Source organism: Convolutriloba macropyga, chromosome 4 (assembly GCF_964194025.1).
Source record: "Convolutriloba macropyga chromosome 4, txConMacr16.3, whole genome shotgun sequence".
In the NCBI taxonomy this organism is placed as follows: Eukaryota; Metazoa; Xenacoelomorpha; order Acoela; family Convolutidae; genus Convolutriloba; species Convolutriloba macropyga.
The window spans coordinates 32,455,039-32,474,393 of record NC_134471.1 but is presented as its reverse complement, the minus strand read 5'-3'; the positions used below and the strand labels follow the sequence as shown (position 1 = coordinate 32,474,393).

General features: G+C 34.9%; 1 protein-coding gene across 4 annotated transcripts in view; it reads left to right on the top strand.

The window, feature by feature from the left end:
* The window catches only part of LOC142338394 (sodium-coupled neutral amino acid transporter 7-like), a 39,094-nt gene that overhangs the window by 6,796 nt on the left and 12,943 nt on the right, over positions 1 to 19,355 (top strand). For all 4 annotated transcript variants that reach the window (XM_075388149.1, XM_075388147.1, XM_075388148.1 and 1 more), the window contains 2 exons: positions 7,429 to 7,708; positions 11,295 to 11,430. In XM_075388149.1, the coding sequence (XP_075244264.1) occupies positions 7,429 to 7,708; positions 11,295 to 11,430 (416 nt within the window). The remainder of the gene's footprint in view (positions 1 to 7,428; positions 7,709 to 11,294; positions 11,431 to 19,355) is intronic.

The window sequence follows — 19,355 nt, the reverse complement described above, 5'->3', positions numbered from 1 at the left end:
TACAGAAATTTTTATTGATGCTTACGTTATATGCAACAAATTTTGGTTGAATACGTAATACTTTCAAACCATAGTTGTGCTAGCTTTTAGTAAATGCATATTGCTCATACATGTTCACGTATAAGGTTACTTAGCTTTAACAATATGTTTACACATTTATAAACGGGTGTTCCCAACTAAGCGGGGGGGGGGAGGGCTGGCAGAAAAGATCCTAATTTTTTTCTGTATATTCTGAAAAGTTACTGATACACCAAAAATAAATCCGAGCAGCATAATTTCACACGTTTGTAGGTTTTGCTAGTTTGCAGGTAATTACCATAAAGCCCACTTACCTCAGTGGTTACAGCTTGCTACGGCAATTAAATGTTACAAATACCCAGGCTGAAGTTCGAATCGCAGATTAAGCAAATCTTGTAACCGGGAGTTAAGCTTAAAACACTATTTTTCACGCCTTTCAAACATTCTAATCCCGAATCAAAATTAACTCATAAATTGGAACGTAAAAAGAATGATGGAAATATACAAAAAAAACAGAATGTCCTTAGACTGATTCAGCCCTGATTTACTTTCTCACCAACCTCCGGTTTAGTAGAAATCTCTCGCAAACATTAATTGCGGATTAAGAAGTGAAAGTACAGTTGATCACTTAGAGCGTGTAATGATTTTTATAAAAATTTAACTGCTGAAATACATTAAGAGGAATATTTTTTCAAAAAGGCCGGGTAAAGATTCAAAACTAGAAAAGCACTCCGGAAAAAATTCTGAGAGATTTAGACTGCAACGCAAATATGGGGGGGGGGTAGTTTGTGTTGATTTTATTGAACCAATTTATACAATAAAAGCACCACTTAAGTGTGTCAATGCATTCGACTCAAATCTTACATTGCTTCATTCAAAAGTTGAGTCGACTCAAAGTAGTATTAAATTATGGGTGAAAGTTTTCACTGTTTGCGATTCTTATCTGTAATTTTTTTCACCGGATTAATCGCCAAATATTGCACCAAATCTGGTATCAATTCACTGCATTCACCACCTAATCCTAAAATTCAACGGATTTTAGCGTCCAAATTTCCACCTGAGATTAGAGTTTTCAGAGGCGTAAATACAGTTGAATGTAACATTCTTCGCCAATTAGTTCAAGCAAAAGAGTTTCAACATACAATAGTATTTAAAGCAACGTCACAATTAACTTGTTGTTCTTAATTTTCAAACAAAGCCTTATGTGAACAGTGTGTGTTAGACTTCATAACTATCCAGACAATCCTTTACAAAATTCATTAATGATCTTTTACGATTTTGATGAGTATGAGCTTTTTTAAAAGATGGCCTGTTTGATGTTACAATTGTTAAGCAGCAAAAAACAGTGAGTGGTTTTTATTCCGAAATGTTTTGTTTGAGGCACTCAGTAATTAAATTTTGCTATCCTTTATTTGAAAATTAGTGAAAATTACTTTAAGATGATTTATGATGTATAAGCCTTTGGTATGTTTTCTCTGCCAATGTGAGTGATCGCTGATAAGAGTTTTGTACGTATTCAAAAATGTCACCGAAAAAGAGCAAACCGGCAATGAATTAGTGCAGAACTTGAAGAGGAGATTGATTCAACTCCGATCGCTAAACAGATTTGTGAGGCGAGCAAATGGTTTGTAATTAGTGAATATTTGTTCTAGCTGGTACAAAAACATTAAAACTTTTCATCAAGAGGATGTAGATCAGCAGCTAAACTTCTTGTATAAAAAACAGTAGAAGTTATCAAGTTAAAAAATTTTGGATTATCATTGAAAGCACACATAATCAATTTTGTCAAAAATTTATTTAGTTTCTTTCGTTAGTTTTGAGGTTAAAAAATTCAGTTCATTTATAAGACATTTTTTTTCCAAATCATAATTGCAACTTGAAAATTTCCTTGCGCAGATTGTAATTCAACATCATGTTCCTTCTCAGAAAAATGTTTCAGTCAAATTTTTATTAGAAGAAAAATGCTTTTTAAGGAACGACAAAACTTATTGAGTCTTCTCTCGTCTAACAATGAGCCGAAAGATGTCCTTTATGATTGAGGAAGTCATTTTAAACATGGGGCGCTGATTATATTGTCCCCTTCTAGACTCTTTGTACAAATTGAAGCGTTAAAAACGCAACGTAACAAAATCGTTCCACTTTAAAAACACTACTCTCAAAAATTTACATCGCAGAGTAAGGAAATTCAACAACAAACTCAGAGTCGAAGTACTGCGTAAAAACATTCGAGTATTGTGGTTATTAGCGGTGCTACTGAATTTTTTTCGCCAAAAGTCAACACAAATTTTAGAGTTGCACTTTTATTAGTAAAAAAAAGGTAGTTGCACTTATTTGCAGTGCATTTTTGTGTTTAACAAGTACAAGTGAAGTCACAATAAAACTGGACAAGTAAACAAAGTTCAATCTGCAACTGTTTTTCATGGCATCAAATCTACTTCCAATGCGACACATTATTCGTCGTCTAATTTCATTTCCTTTTCGTATTCAAAACTTATTCACTCCACTTTTTGCAAATTTTAAGTTGCATTGCAGATTAAATAATTGTTTCTCAAAACTGGAAAAGCACTCTGAAAAAAATTCTGAGAGATTTAGACTTCAACGCAAATATGGGGGGTAGTTTGTGTTGATTTTATTGAACCAATTTTTATAATAAAAGCACCAGTTAAGTGTTTCAATGCATTCGACTCAAATCTTACATAGTTTCATTCAAAAGTTGAGTCGACTCAAAGTTGTATTAAATTAGGGGTGAAAGTTTTCACTGTTTGCGATTCTTATCTGTAATTTTTTTCACCGGGTTAATCGCCAAATATTGCACCAAATCTTATATCATTTCACCGCATTCACCACCTAATCCTAAAATTCAACGATTTTTAGCGTCCAAATTTCGACCTGAGATTAGAGTTTTGCGAGGCGTAAATACAGCTGAATGTAACATTCTTCGCCAATTAGTTCAAGCAAAAGAGTTTCAACATACAATAGTATTTAAAGCAACGTCTCAATTAACTTGTTGTTCTTAAATTTCAAACAAAGCCTTATGTGAACAGTGTGTGTTGGACTTCATAAATTGCCAGACAATCCTTTACAAAATTCATTAATGGTTCTCGGCCATGTTACAAAGTTATATACGTTTATAAACTTCTGAGTCGTGTGAAAGTTATGCCAAGCGGCTTTTTTCAGATCTTTTACGATTTTGATGAGTATGAGCTTTTTTAAAAGATGGCTTGTTTGATGTTACAATTGTTAAGCAGCAAAAAACAGTGAGTGGTTTTTATTTCGAAATGTTTTGTTTGAGGCACTCAGTAATTAAATTTTGCTATCCTTTGTTTGAATATTAGTGAAAAATACTTTAAGATGATTTATGATGTATAAGCCTTTGGTATGTCTTCTCTGCCAATGTGAGTGATCGCTGATAATAGTTTTGTACGTATTCAAATATGTTACCGAAAAAGAGGAAACCGGCAATGAATTATTGCAGAACTTGAAGAGGTGATTGATTCAACTCCGATCTCGAAACAGAATTGTGAGGCGAGCAAATGTTTTGTAATTGGTGAATATTTGTTCTAGCTGGTACAAAAACATTGAAACTTTTCATCAAGAGGATGTAGATCAGCAGCTAAACTTCTCCTTTTATATAAAACAGTAGAAGTTATCAAGTTAAAAAAATTTTGGATTATCATTGAAAGCACACATAATCAATTTTGTCAAAAACGCATTTATTTTCTTTCATTAATTTTTAGGTTAAAAAATTCAGTTCATTTATAAGACATTTTTTCCAAATCTTAATTGCAACTTGAAAAATTCCTTGCGCAGATTGTAATTCAACATCATGTTCCATCTCAGAAAAATGTTTCAGTCAAATTTTTATTAGAAAAAAATGCTTTTTAAGGAACGACAAAACTTATTGAGTCTTCTCTCGTCTAACAATGAGCCCAAAGATGTCCTTTATGATTGAGGAAGTTATTTTGAACATGGGGCGCTGATTATATTGTCACCTTCTAGAATCTTTGTACAAATTGAAGCGTTAAAAACGCAACGTAACAAAATCGTTCCACTTTAAAAATAATAATCTCAAAAATTTACATCGCAGAGTAAGGAAATTCAACAACAAACTCAGAGTCGAAGTATTGCTTAAAAACATTCGAGTATTGTGGTTACTAGCGGTGCTACTGAATTTATTTCGCCAAAAGTCAACACAAATTTTATAGTTGGATTTTTATTAGTAAAAAAAGGTAGTTGCACTTATTTGCGGTGCATTTTTGTGTTTAAGACGTACAAGTGAAGTCACAATAAAACTGGACAAGTAAACAAAGGCATCAAATCTACTTCCATTGCGACACATTATTCGTCGTCTAATTTCAATTCCTCTTCGTATTCAAAAGATAATCACTCCACGTTTTTGAAAATTTTAAGTTGCATTGCAGATTGAAAAATGGTTTCTCAAAACTGGAAAAGCACTCCGGAAAAAATTCTGAGGGATTTAGACCTCAAAGCAAATATGGGGGGTAGTTTGTGTTGATTTTATTGAACCAATTTTTACAACAAAAGAACCAGTTAAGTGTTTCAATGCATTCGACTCAAATCTTACATAGTTTCATTCAAAAGTTGAGTCGACTCAAAGTTGTATTAAATTAGGAGTGAAAGTTTTCACTGTTTGCGATTCTTATCTTAAATTTTTTTCACCGGATTAATCGCCAAATACTGCACCAAATCTTATATCCATTCACCGCATTCACCACCTAATCCTAAAATTCAACGATTTTTATCGTCCAAACTTCGACCGCAGATTGGAGTTTTGCGAGGCGTAAATACAGCTGAATGTAACATTCTTCGCCAATTAGTTCAAGCAAAAGAGTTTCAACATACAATAGTATTTAAAGCAACGTCACAATTAACTTGTTGTTCTTAAATTTCAAACAAAGACTTATGTGAACAGTGTGTGTTAGACTTCATAACTATCCAGACAATCCTTTACAAAATTCATTAATGGTTCTCGGCCATGTTACAAAGTTATATACGTTTATAATTTTCTGAGTCGTGTGAAAAATATGCCAAACGGCTATTTTCAGATCTTTTACGTTTTTGATGAGTATGAGCTTTTTTAAAAGATGGCCTGTTTGATGTTACAATTGTTAAGCAGCAAAAAACAGTGAGTGGTTTATTCCGAAATGTTTTGTTTGAGGCACTCAGTAATTAAATTTTGCTATCCTTTGTTTGATTATTAGTGAAAATTACTTTAAGATGATTTATGATGTATAAGCCTTTGGTATGTCTTCTCTGCCAATGTGAGTGATCGCTGATAAGAGTTTTGTACGTATTCAAAAATGTTACCGAAAAAGAGCAAACCGGCAATGAATTAGTGCAGAACTTGAAGAGGTGATTGATTCAACTCCGATCTCGAAACAGAATTGTGAGGCGAGCAAATGTTTTGTAATTGGTGAATATTTGTTCTAGCTGGTACAAAAACATTGAAACTTTTCATCAAGAGGATGTAGATCAGCAGCTAAACTTCTTGTATGAAAAACAGTAGAAGTTATCAAGTTTAAAAAATTTTGGATTATCATTGAAAGCACACATAATCACTTTTGTCAAAAATGCATTTATTTTCTTTCATTAATTTTGAGGTTAAAAAATTCAGTTCATTTATAAGACATTTTTTTCCAAATCATAATTGCAACTTGAAAATTTCCTTGCGCAGATTGTAATTAAACATCATGTTCCATCTCAGAAAAATGTTTCAGTCAAATTTTTATTAGAAGAAAAATGCTTTTTAAGAGACGACAAAACTTATTGAGTCTTCTCTCGTCTAACAATGAGCCCAAAGATGTCCTTAATGATTGAGGAAGTAATTGAACATGGGCGCTGATTATATTGTCACCTTCTAGAATCTTTGTACAAATTGAAGCGTTAAAAACGCAACGTAACAAAATCGTTCCACTTTAAAAACATTAATCTCAAAAATTTACCTCGCAGAGTAAGGAAATATAACAACAAAATCAGAGTCGAAATATTGCGTAAAATTGTACGAGTATTGTGGTTATTAGCAATGCTACTGAATTTTTTTGCCAAAAGTCAACGCAAATTTTAGAGTTGCGCTTTTATTGGTAAAAAAAGGTAGTTGCACTTATTTGTGCATTTTTGAGTTTAATACGTACAAGTGAAGTCACAATAAAACTGGGCAAATAAACGAAGTTCCAATCTGCGACTGTTTTTCATGGCATCAAATCTACTTCCATTGCGACACATTATTCGCCGTCTAATTTCCTTTCCTTTTCGTATTCAAAAGATATTCACTCCACTTTTTTGAAAATTTTAAGTGGCTTTGCAGATTAAATAATGGTTTCTCCATTTTTACCACTTAATCCGTACAAATATATTCAGAATCCTCCAAAATTTGACATGTTTGTGGGAATGATTTGACATGTTTGTGGGAATAAGATTTTAGTATGGAAACTTGATCCGGTGAAAGAATTTTTGTATAGAATTTACACAGAACTTTTGAGTTACAGTTTTATGTAAGTCAGGTGAATACCAATTAAAACAACTGGAAATGATAATTAAAAAATCACTGGGTGCAATGATATATTCGAGTTTCTGTACATTCAAAATATTTGAAGATGTGCTGACTAACTGCCCTGAATTTTTAAATTTTTTGTCTTTTCTGCACCACTCAGCAGAATAATGAAACGGCTGGCAAAATACAGGGATTGAATAGAAATGAATTGTTGCATATGCCTTTTTTGAAAAAACGAAACTTTGACTGTGTTTTTGCTATCATGTAAAACTATTATTCGGAACACACTTTTGTACTATACAGCATTACGGGGATTATGAAGTATACCGCTTCAACTTTTTTCATATTAAAATACGTTCATAATTGTCGCCTAATGGCTACAAAAGTTCCTTTTACTTAATCAAGCTATCACAAGATATCCTACCAAAAAAATTTCAAATTTTAGTGAAAAGAATTCCATTTTCACCACTTTCACCGCAATTAGCGCATAAGATCGCTACTCTTACAGCCATTCATTGCATTCGGCATCAATCATACTTTTTCCCTCACTATAAAATTTTCGTGCGTTTGAAACCAAACGCAGTAAAACATTGATACAACTTTGGCGCAATTTTATTACACTTTTCTTTTAACGGACATTATTTTAGCTGATAGCGCTCTTTAGTAAAAAAAATGTCTGTTATCATTTCAATCTCCATTTGAATTTTTTAGAATTTTTGCACCATTATTCAACACATCAAACACATCCATATAACTAGAATATAGTGATATCCTCAAAGCAAAACGTTTTGTATAGTTAATTAGTGATTTTTTTTCGCAACAAATGCACAAATAGGGGAGTTTGAGTAGCCAATAAAATGATTTCAACATGATAGCATCTGATACATTTTCTTTGACAGGGTGTAAATGTGAAAACCCACCCCGACGACGGAAAAGCGGTGTTTAATTCGTTGCCTACGATAGCATTTGGGTACCAGTGTCATGTGAGTGGGGTGCCAGTGTACTGTTCCCTGAAGAATAGGAATCTGAAGAACTGGCTCATGATCCTCAGTGCATCCACTCTACTCAGCAGTCTCATGTACAGCTGCACAACTGTATTCGGATACCTCACCTTCGGAGATCAAGTCGCTGATGACATCCTTCTTAGCTACTCGGCTGACAACATACCGATTCTCATAGGTAATCGATATTTTTTGTAATTTTTTTCATTAACCTAAAAAAGGGAATAGAGCTAACAATATAGCTCTGAATGTTGCTGTCTTCAGCAGTTGAAAGTTTGCTCATTACACAAAAAGACAAGGATGCTCGGTAACGTGCTTTTGCACATAAAGTTCCGGCTCCGTCCATCCACATATTTGCATAAAAGTCTAGCAAATGAGGAACAGATAGAAAACCGCCAAAAATTCAAGTAATTTTCAAGAAAAAATGTGTATGATCAAGAAGGTGGCCTCCAACGCAAATAACTAAGTGGAATAAAATGGCATTAGGATGATGAGATCAGCAATTATTAAGAATGCAAATCAAGACGAACAGCAAAGTCAAACAAAAATAACAACAAACATTAATTACATCCAAAATTTAAGGTCCGTTTCAAAAAAACTTATTAACAAGGTCAAAATAGCGTCGGATAAAATTGAAACTCAATAAAATAACTTGTACTTCATTAGAAAAGATATGGGACGACTACATAGAAAGACTTGGTAACAATTAGTCTAAAAAACAAAAAACTTCAAGAGAGCATACAGTAATTCTTTTAAAGTAAGACAAGCAACTTTTGTTGAAAAGATTCATTTGAAATATGACATTCTAAAAATTTCTAAAGTAAGCAGCACGTGGAGGAGATCGCATATAAATTGGTATTTGCTACCCAATTTTGGAAATAGGTTTGTGAGAGCCCTTCTACGTAAGGTTCTGACCTCTTCTTGTTTTCCTGCTCAAAAAACCGCTTTTGCAATCTGTTTTATTGTTGCCCCATACTTTGCGAAAAACAATAGATATATTAAAACTCTGGAAAAGTGAAACGTTTTTGTCAGAACTTATCGTCTGCTGAGATTTTCTCAACTATACCAGACAACTGAAAAAATAGACAAAGCTCAATTTTCTGAGCAAAAAGCCATACGCGGCGGTCAATTTCAGGCGTCCCGTGACACCATTGTCTCTGAGAGCGGGCAGCATTCAATCCCTTTTCAGAGATTCTCTCGACAACAGTTTTCTTGGTGGAGGCGACATTGCAATGGGCTCCAGAAGAATTTGTGGCCAATTTCCGAAAAAGAATCAACGTTCCGCCCATATCATTAATTTTCTCCTAAACTGCAAAAAGTTCAAACTATTTTAAACTATTCAGCCCGCGTTCACCTGTGATGATATTTTAACTCCTTCATTCAGTGCAACTTGCGCATGTTTTCACCCTTTATAGGTTTGCCATTTGTGTTTATAATTAACAAGGAGGCTCGGTAATGTGCGTTCGCACATTAGTTTCTGACCTCACTCGTCCACATTTTCGGCGTAAATGTCTACCAAATGAGGAACAGATAGAAAATCGACAAAAATTCAAGTAATTTTCAAGAAAAAAATGTGTATGATCAAGAAGGTGGCCTCCAACGCAAATAACTAAGTGGAATAAAAAAAGGCATTGGGTTGATGGGATCAGCAATTATTAAGAATGCCAATCAAGACGAACAGCAAAATCAAACAAAAATAACAACAAAGATTAATTACATCCAAAATTTTATGTCCGTTTTAAAAAAAAAACTTATTAACAAGGTCAAAAAAGCGTCGGATAAAATTGAAACCCAATAAAATAACCTGTACTTCATTAAAAAAGATATGGGTCGACTACATAGAAAAACTCGGTAACAATTAGTCTAAAAAACAAAAAAGGGACAAAGTTTAAAAATTGGCTTATTTTTAAAGAACATTAATTTTGAAGTAAAGACAACCTTTAGATAGCTATTGAAAACATCTAAGATATATATGATCACTTACGCATCTATAGGAGGCCACTAAGACGTTTCATTATTAATTTTTACTCCGTTACAAAATGAACAACAAACAGAGACAACAAACAAAACTTCAATTAACACTTGCGAGAATCCCTAAAGGCACATTTTGCCCCTCAAAATATGTCCAAATGAGCTTTCCTCAAAAGCCAATAGGGTGGCATAGGACCGAGAAGTTTCAAACGAGTATAAAGACAAAGTAAAAACGACAGTTAAAGACAAACGTGAAAAAAAATCAATTAAGTTTTCCAAGTAAAGGGTATTGAACCCGTTAAAACCATACTCCTTGCCTTTCAAAATTTTTATATCTTCAACTGTGCCATTTTTTGAACGCCAATAATGTAATACGAGAACTGTCAATAATATGATTATGTGACAAAACGAGAAAAAAACCTGAAAAAATGACCAAGGCCTAAAATCAAAAAAAAAATTGTAAAGTATATTATTATCGAAGCCAGAAAACCACAGCTTAACGCGTAAAAAGCAAGGAAGATAAAAGCTCAAATCAGTAGAAAGAAGAAGAACTAGAACCCTTCTTTCTTTGCCGATGGTAAGCTAAAAGTTAACCAAATTAAGAGACAAATAGTGGCAAACTTCAATAAGGCATTGTTTATTTCAAAAAAAATCAAACGTTTTTAAAACTTAAAAAAGTAAAAGAAACTAGACACATTAATTTTAAACAAGCGGGAAAGCCATTTTGACTTATCAATAGTCAGCTTTGAATTGAATTGTTCTGTTCTTTAATTAACATAATGGTGATCGAGATTTTTTAAAAAGAAGATTGACTGATTACAATCCGTATTATTTCGGATTGTAACGGTCCAAGATTGGACTAAAACCAGCCTTGGCATTGCTGTTTGTCCTTTAAGAACACTCAATTGTTTCAAATGTTATCCATCTAGATAGTTTATTAGTTAAAATATCAAAAAATGCTGAGTAAAGTCAGCAAAATATGGCAAAATTTAAAATTTTAATTCCAGACAACTCTCAATAAAATCGAAGGTAGAATTCTCTCCTTTTTTAGTTTACAAAGATTGTGTTAGTTGTTGTTGGGTATGTACTTCCGGCAAATTTATTCAAAGTTATCTAAAGGAGCTCATTTTGGGACAATTTTTGATGAAAAAGGCTGAATTTTGAATTATTTAGGCAAAAATATTAGCAAAAAATGAAATCAAATAGTCAACAATACTATTTTGTCTGTAAAAAAGTCAGCAGTACTATTCTTAACAGTTTTTTTCATATTTAGCAAAATTGACGAAATTTTAGGCAAAAGTTCCTGAAAATGTGAATAAAATTAACGCAAATCGGTCTAATATTCACTAATATTTAAAACACAATAACTAGCTCTAGAAAACGAAACCCAAACAAAAACCTTTTTAGTTCCATTTTCTACGCTGGACGGGCTTTTTGATGACAGCACTCACAGCTAGCTACGCTGATTACATCGATTGGTCAAAACTGTCTGAACAAAAACCATTTGAGTATATAGTCCCCCCCCCCCCCTCAAGAGGGGTTGGGACAATTATGTAGAGTCTCGCATTTATCGACAATTCAGTCAATCAATTATCTTTCTGGGATATATGTCATTCATGGCATTACATCCTACTTGGGATCCAAAATGGCCACACATTAACATATTGTGTGAACTAAAGTGATCACGTCTATTCCTCAGTATCAATTTCGCCACATTCATCCATACATTTCGGCAAATAGTTGAAAGAGTATCAACATATATATTCCAGTTTTTGTTTCATTTTTTGTTTTAGCACGTCTAGGTGTGATGATCTCTGTAATGATGGGCTATCCCACGATACACTACTGTGGTAGAGTCTGTCTTGAAGATGTATATAGAAAGATTATGAACATATCCAATACCGAGGGCAACCAAACGTGGACTAAAAGGTAAGGTCGTTAGCTTACCTTAAAATAAAAATATACACTTGACAAATCTATCCATGCAATTGAGATTCTGAAATTGGACACTTTTTTTCGAAAAACTATTTATCTAACTTAAAAATATCAAGGAGGCTCAGTAATGTGCGTACGCACATAATGTTCCAACCCCGCTCATCCACATTCTTGACTTAATTGGCTACCAAATAAAGAAGAGATAGAAAACTCTCAAAAACATACACATCGTTCAATAAACAACCAATGGAATACAATAATACCATGATAGAGGGCCGAAGACAATAAAAAAATTCAAACAACAAACATTATTTTTGATCAAAATTCGATGTCTATAATCAAAAAAGATCATAACAAAATCAAACTCGCATCAGATAAAACCTAAATAAAACACTTTAACTTATGCTTCATTAAAAAAGATATGGGACCTGTCATCAATGCGACTGGCTAACATGTCGACAAAAAAGAGCAAAGAAGTTCGAAGTTCAAATATACGTTTCTTTTTTTTGAAAACAATTAATTTCGCTGTTATTATTGTTATTAGATATCAACTGAAATCACTAAAATATTCTTTATGTCCCCAAAAGAAACCACTGAGACATGTCATTACCCAATGTTCAATTGCGAATTATGTGAAAACCATTGGCACCTAAGATTATTGTTATTGTTCAAGGTCAAAAGAATTTTCAAGGTCTCAACAAAATTGTAACCAAGACTTACCACGTGCTCTCTCAAAGTCACAAGAATTGTAACTTTCAAAACGACAAGTTTGTTTCCGTTTGGATTCTGTGGTACAATAGTACATTTTTAGATTGGGGCTATTGTTTGGTGTAGCTAAATTGGTTCATTTCATGTTTAATTTAATTTAGTTCATTTCATCTACCTTTATTTTGTTCATTCCTTTAGTTCTAGTTTTGAAGATCGAATCTTATGTTTTCATACTTGTAAATTTGTTTACATCTTGTGCATGATTTTTTGTCTGTTCACATTGTCTCGTGATTGTAAGTTGCCGCATTTAGAAATGTAATCTTATGAACAAATTGTTAATCAGTTTTGTTAATGTTGTCTAAATTCATTCTCTTCATTTTCGCAATTCAAATTAGTTGATTCTCTCTTTAACTAGAATCGATTCGCCAAAGTCTTAATTTAGACGCATCAAAAGATTAGTATCTTTCGCTAAGCGAAATACTCTATAAATAATTGAAAGCGATTTCGCTACGCCAAATCGGCCTAAATTCTGTAACCAGAATATTTAATCCACAAGCAATAAATAATAGCGTTGAATCGCACCGCAAAATCACCACTAATTAGCCGCTGTAGAATAAGCTAATCGGTGTCGCGAATCAACTCATTCCTACAGATTGTAAATGTGTACAACATGGCGCAGTCAGCTGGAGAATCTAGAAAAACACCGTTGTCGATAGAGCCATTTTGGGAACGACCAACTTCAGACATACCAATCAGATGGGAGAAATGGAGAATTCAAGTAAAACTAGCGATTCTCGCTCGAGAGAATATCACCATAGACACCTTGCTACAACCCAAGCCAACGACAGTTCGCTTGCCAGCGGAACCGAAGTACGAGATGCCAATTGAAGATACAACCGAGGAAGCGGAAAGAGAGCGTCGAATTAGAAACAACCAGTTGAAGTTGCAATGGGAACTAAAATGTCAAAAAATAACAGAAGCGGGAATATTATGCGGGGAACGTCCATGGAATTTGTGTCACCAAAAATGCGTGTCTCTGTTGTACCTAAGTATTGGTACTGAAGGAAGACGACTTTTGACACAAAAATTTCAGCACGATAATATTTACGATTTGACTACCCTCAAACTCTGGGAAATGATGGAGATAGCATTTATCCACCCAAGAAACATCACATTTGATCGATATGTGTTCTTCTCTCGGAAGCAGAGGAAGGGTGAAACTGTAGAGCAATTCTACAGCATTTTGAAAGATTTGGCTGAAAATTGCGACTTTGAAAACCGTGAAGAAGCAATAATCAGGGACATTTTCATCACGAACATGTTGGATGATGACATTCAGCGGGAACTTCCACGGGATACAGTTGAACCAGAGAGGGCACTCGGCATTGCAGTCAACATGGAAATGGGTAATCAGAATCAGCAAAGAATTTCATCTAATAACGGAGCAACTGGCAGTACAGTGAACGCAATACAACAATTCAATCGATTTCGCGGCGCGGGTGTACGTGGAAATCAATCAAGCAGAGCAGTCGCCAACCGCGCATCTGTTGGACATTGTCGTGGTTGTGGTCAAATATGGACACCAACACATCGTCAGGTTTGCCCTGCAATGGGTAAGAAATGTAACCACTGTGGTTTACAAAACCATTTTGCTAAGGTATGTCGTCGAAGACTTAACAATACAAGAAACACTCAACAAACCAATCGCATTAATACTGTAGAAACTGCTGAAACATCTAATCAAAATTCTAGTCAGGAAAATCAGAACGTCAAATATATCAATTATAATGAACAAATCAACTCAGACTATAATTCTTCGCATGATAATTACGTTGCAACAGTCGAAAACATTAGTTCACCAAATTTAGCACTGAAAAGTTTGTCATTAACGATTGGAAACACAAACTGTGATTTACTTCTCGACTCCAGTAGCGGTTGTACCATTATTAATAAGTCACTTGCAAGAGAAATAATGCTCAATTGTGCGCAATCACAATGGTCGGAGAAAAAACCATTGGAATTAAAGTCATTTTCTAACGATATCGTTCAACCTCTCGGCACTTTAAAAACGCCGGTAAAATGTAATGATTGGAACATTCAGAAAGCAAAAATAACAGTCGCAGCTGATGGGTTTCGACCAATATTAGGACGAGATCTTTTTGATCATTTAGGCATCACAATTTCGCAGAAGCCCTGTCCGAAAACAGAGATTAATAACATAGATCAACCTTGTGCAATAAAGAAATCACTTGCAAAGGAGTTTCCCGATTTGATATCCCGAATTGGAAAATCAAAAAATCATACGGTCAATTCAAAATTCCACAAAAATTATCGAGTAATACATCAGAAAGGACGAAAAGGGCCAATACATCTTCAACCGAAAGTGAAAATTGAATTAGAAAAACTATTAAGTGAAGGACATATCGAAAAATTAAACAACTGTTCTGATCAATTTTTCATATCTCCGATTGTCATTACGGTAAAAAAGGACAAATCAATCAAAATAGCACTTGATTCAAAAATTCTAAATAAGGCTATTCAAAAAAACAAGTATCAAATGCCCAATATAGATTCGCTAATTCAAACAATTTCGCAAACACTGTCAACGGCGCCGCAGGAGACTGCCTTTTTTTCGACTCTTGATTTGCAGTACGCGTATAGTCAACTTAAGTTACACAGTGATACGGCCCGCCATTGTAACTTTAATATTGTTAGCGGAGATATGACTGGCACATATCGATTTAAAACTGGATTTTACGGTTTAACGGATATGCCAGCTGAATTCCAAAAAGCTATTGATTGTACCCTTGCCGATTTGGAAAATACTTTCTGTTTCTTGGATGATATTTTGATCGTAAGCAGAGGTGGAATCGAAAAACATCTGGATTTAGTACGAAAATGCCTTATAAAAATAGATCAAGAAAATTTACGCATAAATCTTGCAAAATGTCATTTCGCGAAAGAAACGATTGAATGGCTCGGACATAATTTTACACAATCAGGTGTAACTCCACTTTCAAGTAAAACGGATGCAATTAGAAAATTATCAGCACCTACTAATCTTAAAAAACTTCGATCTTTTATGGGTTCAGTACACCATTTAGGAAAATTTATCCCAAATTTGTCACAATTATGCTACCCCCTGCGACCATTGCTTAAGAAATATTTAAAATTTCTTTGGACGGAAGAGCACGATAAACAGTTTTCTCTAATAAAAGAACAAATTATGGAAACCACTGAAAATAAACATTTCAACCCGGAATTAGAAACACGAATTAAATGCGACGCCTCACGTAAAGGATTGGGATGCGCATTGGAACAACGAACACCTAATGGGTGGCATCTAGTAGCATTTGCGTCACAATTTTTGAACTCTGTTGAAGACAGATATAGTATATATGAACTAGAACTTCTGGGTGTTGTTTGGTCCGTGGAACATTTCAAGTATTATTTATACGGCAAACCTTTTACTGTGATCACTGATCATAGAGCTCTTCTCTCAATCATGAGAGAAAACAGATCTAACAAATCATATAATAGTAGACTGGCACGTTGGGTAGATCGTTTACTACCATTTGATTTCTCAATTGAACACCTTCCTGGCACAAAAATGGGATTCGTGGATTATATCTCTCGCAACCCGCAACAACAAGCAGTTAATATATCTGCATATGACGAGCAATTTATTGTAGCTAAATTGGATGTAATTAAACGCAGTGCGAAACGCTTCTTATTAAATGCCGAAAACTACGTCGATTTCGCAGCGCGAAATCCACCTACAAAAAGCGTCATAAATAATCCAAATTCCACTAATAACTTATGCAGTGAATTCGCACCGCGAAATCCAGAACATTCTACAAGTACGCAAATTGATAACCCAATTAGCGAATTAACAATAAATAATCTAAATTCCATCCCCAAAATTTAGACAACATTCCTCACTCGCTTTTTGCCTTAAACCGACCCACTGAACAGTCACTCTCTAATTTAAACAATTTCTAACGAATTGCCTCGAAATTCAAAAACGTAAACATGATGTCCCAATCAACTTCCGATGATGAAACGCTGATGACAGTCAAACAATCGACTCCATCGAGAGTACGATTTGCAGAAGAGGGACCTTCAACAACTCAAGCAGCACCCGTAACTCCAATAACGCCCACAAACGTTACAACAGCCACTTCGCCGTCAGTAGACGACCTTTACCTGGACTCTTTCAACTTCGCGCTCTCCAAGATCTTCTCCAGCTCCCTAATGGCCAGCCTGACAACCAAGGACGCGATTTTGAAAGAAATTCGCGACTGCATTCTTACGGACAACGAAGATAGATGTAAACAAATATCTCCTTACATCCATTCCTTCTGGAAAGACTTGCATGTAAAGAACGGGTGTGTCTGCATAGAAGACAGGATTGCTCTTCCCCATGCGATCAAAGATGCCTATGTAGACGCCATCCACGCAACTCATCCTGGCACATGGGGGATGACTGAGATGGCAACACACGCGTGGCGGCCATATATGCACAGGGACATAGCTACGAAAACTGCAATGTGCAACCCCTGTGTCAAGATTATTAAAAATTTAAAACCTTTTATACCTGCAAATAAATGGGCACCATTAAAGTTATGTAAAATTCCAAATGAAGAAATTCAAATTGATTTTGGAGGATCCATCTATAATGAAAAAAAATCAAGAGAATTATTTTCTTGCATGTATTGATCGATTTTCAAAATTCCCAACAGCAGAAGTATTTGATAGAGCTAATGCAGATAGTATTTTAAAATTTCTTCAAGAGTATGTTTTGCTACACGGTATACCCCGTTCAATTAGATTGGATCAAGCTCGATGCCAAACGGGGCAACAAATTAAAACATTTTGTAGTCCAAATAACATACACCTAATCGAGGCGCCAATACACGACCACAGAGCAATTGGTTTGGTTGAAAAGCTAATTCAAACAATCAAGAATCGCTTAGCCTGTATTAAAACGGCGGAGCAATATCAATTCAATGTGAAAGCTTCAATAAATTCAATAATTTATCAGCTACGAATATGTCGTCAAAAGACTATTAATATATCACCATTTGAGGCACATTTTGGTAGAAAAACGAATACGACATTAAGCAATATAACGACTAAACCAGACCCAAAAAGTTTAACTTACAAAAACATTTTAAACAAACATTTAGATTTGGAGACTGTCAGATGGGACGAGCTTATCACAGACGATAACTGGAGCAACGATGAGCGTAGCGACATTGAAATAGAGGTGAATAAGAAAAAAATGGGCAAAGAGGCGATGAAACGGCAAAAGGAGGACCCGAATAAGGAATCAAGATTGATTTCCCATCCAGATGTCGGACAATCTATACCCAGAACGGAAGCATCATTGGAGGTAAAACTGGCGAAAAAGAGACCTCGCACGAAAAGATCGAAGAAAAGTCTCGCTGGCTTATATGACGTTTTAGCACCGGGATCGCCAGTTATTAAAACAAACGAACATACTTCAGTCATTAAAGAACCTGGAAAGAGAGATGTGACAATCAGGAACTCGAATCCAGCAAAGTTTGGGACGAAGGCGGAACGTTACACATAATTACAGGTATACGCTAGCCGACGCCCAAAATTACCAACGGGCAAAACAACTGAGGAGCTCATAAACCATCACGCAAAAGAATCCAGAAAGAAGTTAGAAGGGTTAGAAGGAGGGAAACGAATGAAGCATAGGAAAGTGGCAGATGACGTTAGTACAGTGTCGTCAATTCATTCTAATGTTACACGCGCCCTCCATGTAAGAATGGCAACAAAGCCCAAAAGACAACTGTCAACAGCGCCGCCAAATCAACCCACCGAATTAAGTAACGATCTCGCGGTGCCAATGGAATTACCTACCACAAGCATTGTTATCGCGGAGCCACCTAGTAGGCCAAAGCGAAAAGCAGCTACAAAAGCATCTGTATCATTAATTCCAACAAAACCAAAGCGCTCCACAGTATCGATCACAGAATCGGATGAATCTGCGACTTCAGTTCAAACTTGCCCTCCCACAACTTCAAGTATTGGAGCAATTGGGAAACATAAAAGACGACAAAATATCAAGAAACAACAAATTGAGAATAAATCAATAATTTCTGCCATACAAACTGCCGCAGCACAGTCTAATCAAGAGGAAACTAATTTTACAGTCGGCCCATGATCTCCAACAACCTCATACCCTACCCAATTCTATGTCTCTCCCAATTACGAAGAACCAGAAATGTCGATGACAGTTGACGAGGCTGAGAGATATTACGAAAGTGAGAGTGATTAAAGTACATTTCTCTAAAACTGTTGCGTTCAAAACTCTGATTAAAACATTACAGTATTATTTATTTTAACAAGTACATATGATTATTAATTTTCTGATAAATAACTTTGTTATTTATTTTCGCCAAGGGGAAATGTGGTACAATAGTACATTTTTAGTTTGGGGCTATTGTTTGGTGTAGCTAAATTGGTTCATTTTATGTTTAATTTAATTTAGTTCATTTCATCTACCTTTATTTTGTTCATTCATTTAGTTCTAGTTTTGAAGATCGAATCTTATGTTTTCATACTTGTAAATTTGTTTACATCCTGTGCGTGATCTTTTGTCTGTTCACATTGTCTCGTGATTGTAAGTTGCCGCATTTATAAATGTAATCTTATGAACAAATTGTTAATCAGTTTTGTTAATTTTGTCTAAATTCATTCTCTTCATTTTCGCAATTCAAATTAGTTGATTCTCTCTTTAACTGGAATCCGATTCGCCAAAGTCTTAATTTAGACGTATCAAAAGTTTAGTATCTTTCGCTAAGCGAAATACTCTATAAATAATTGAAAGCGATTTCGCTACGCCAAATCGGCCTAAATTCTGTAACCAGAATATTTAATCCTTAAGCAACAAATAATAGCGTTGAATCGCACCGCAAAATCACCACTAATTAGCCGCTGTAGAATAAGCTAATCGGTGCCGCGAATCAACTCATTCCTACAGATTGAAAATCTGTACGACAGATTCAAAAAGCTACACATAAGCGAATAAAGCGTTGAAGCAGAGCTTCATTTGTAATCGAATATATTGAAATGAACTTGTATTCATTTCTGGTCCGCCGAACAAAATCATAAGATATACCCTAGAATTAGAGTGAGCAAACGAACGCGGGTTAGGAACAGCTCACATTAGACATTAG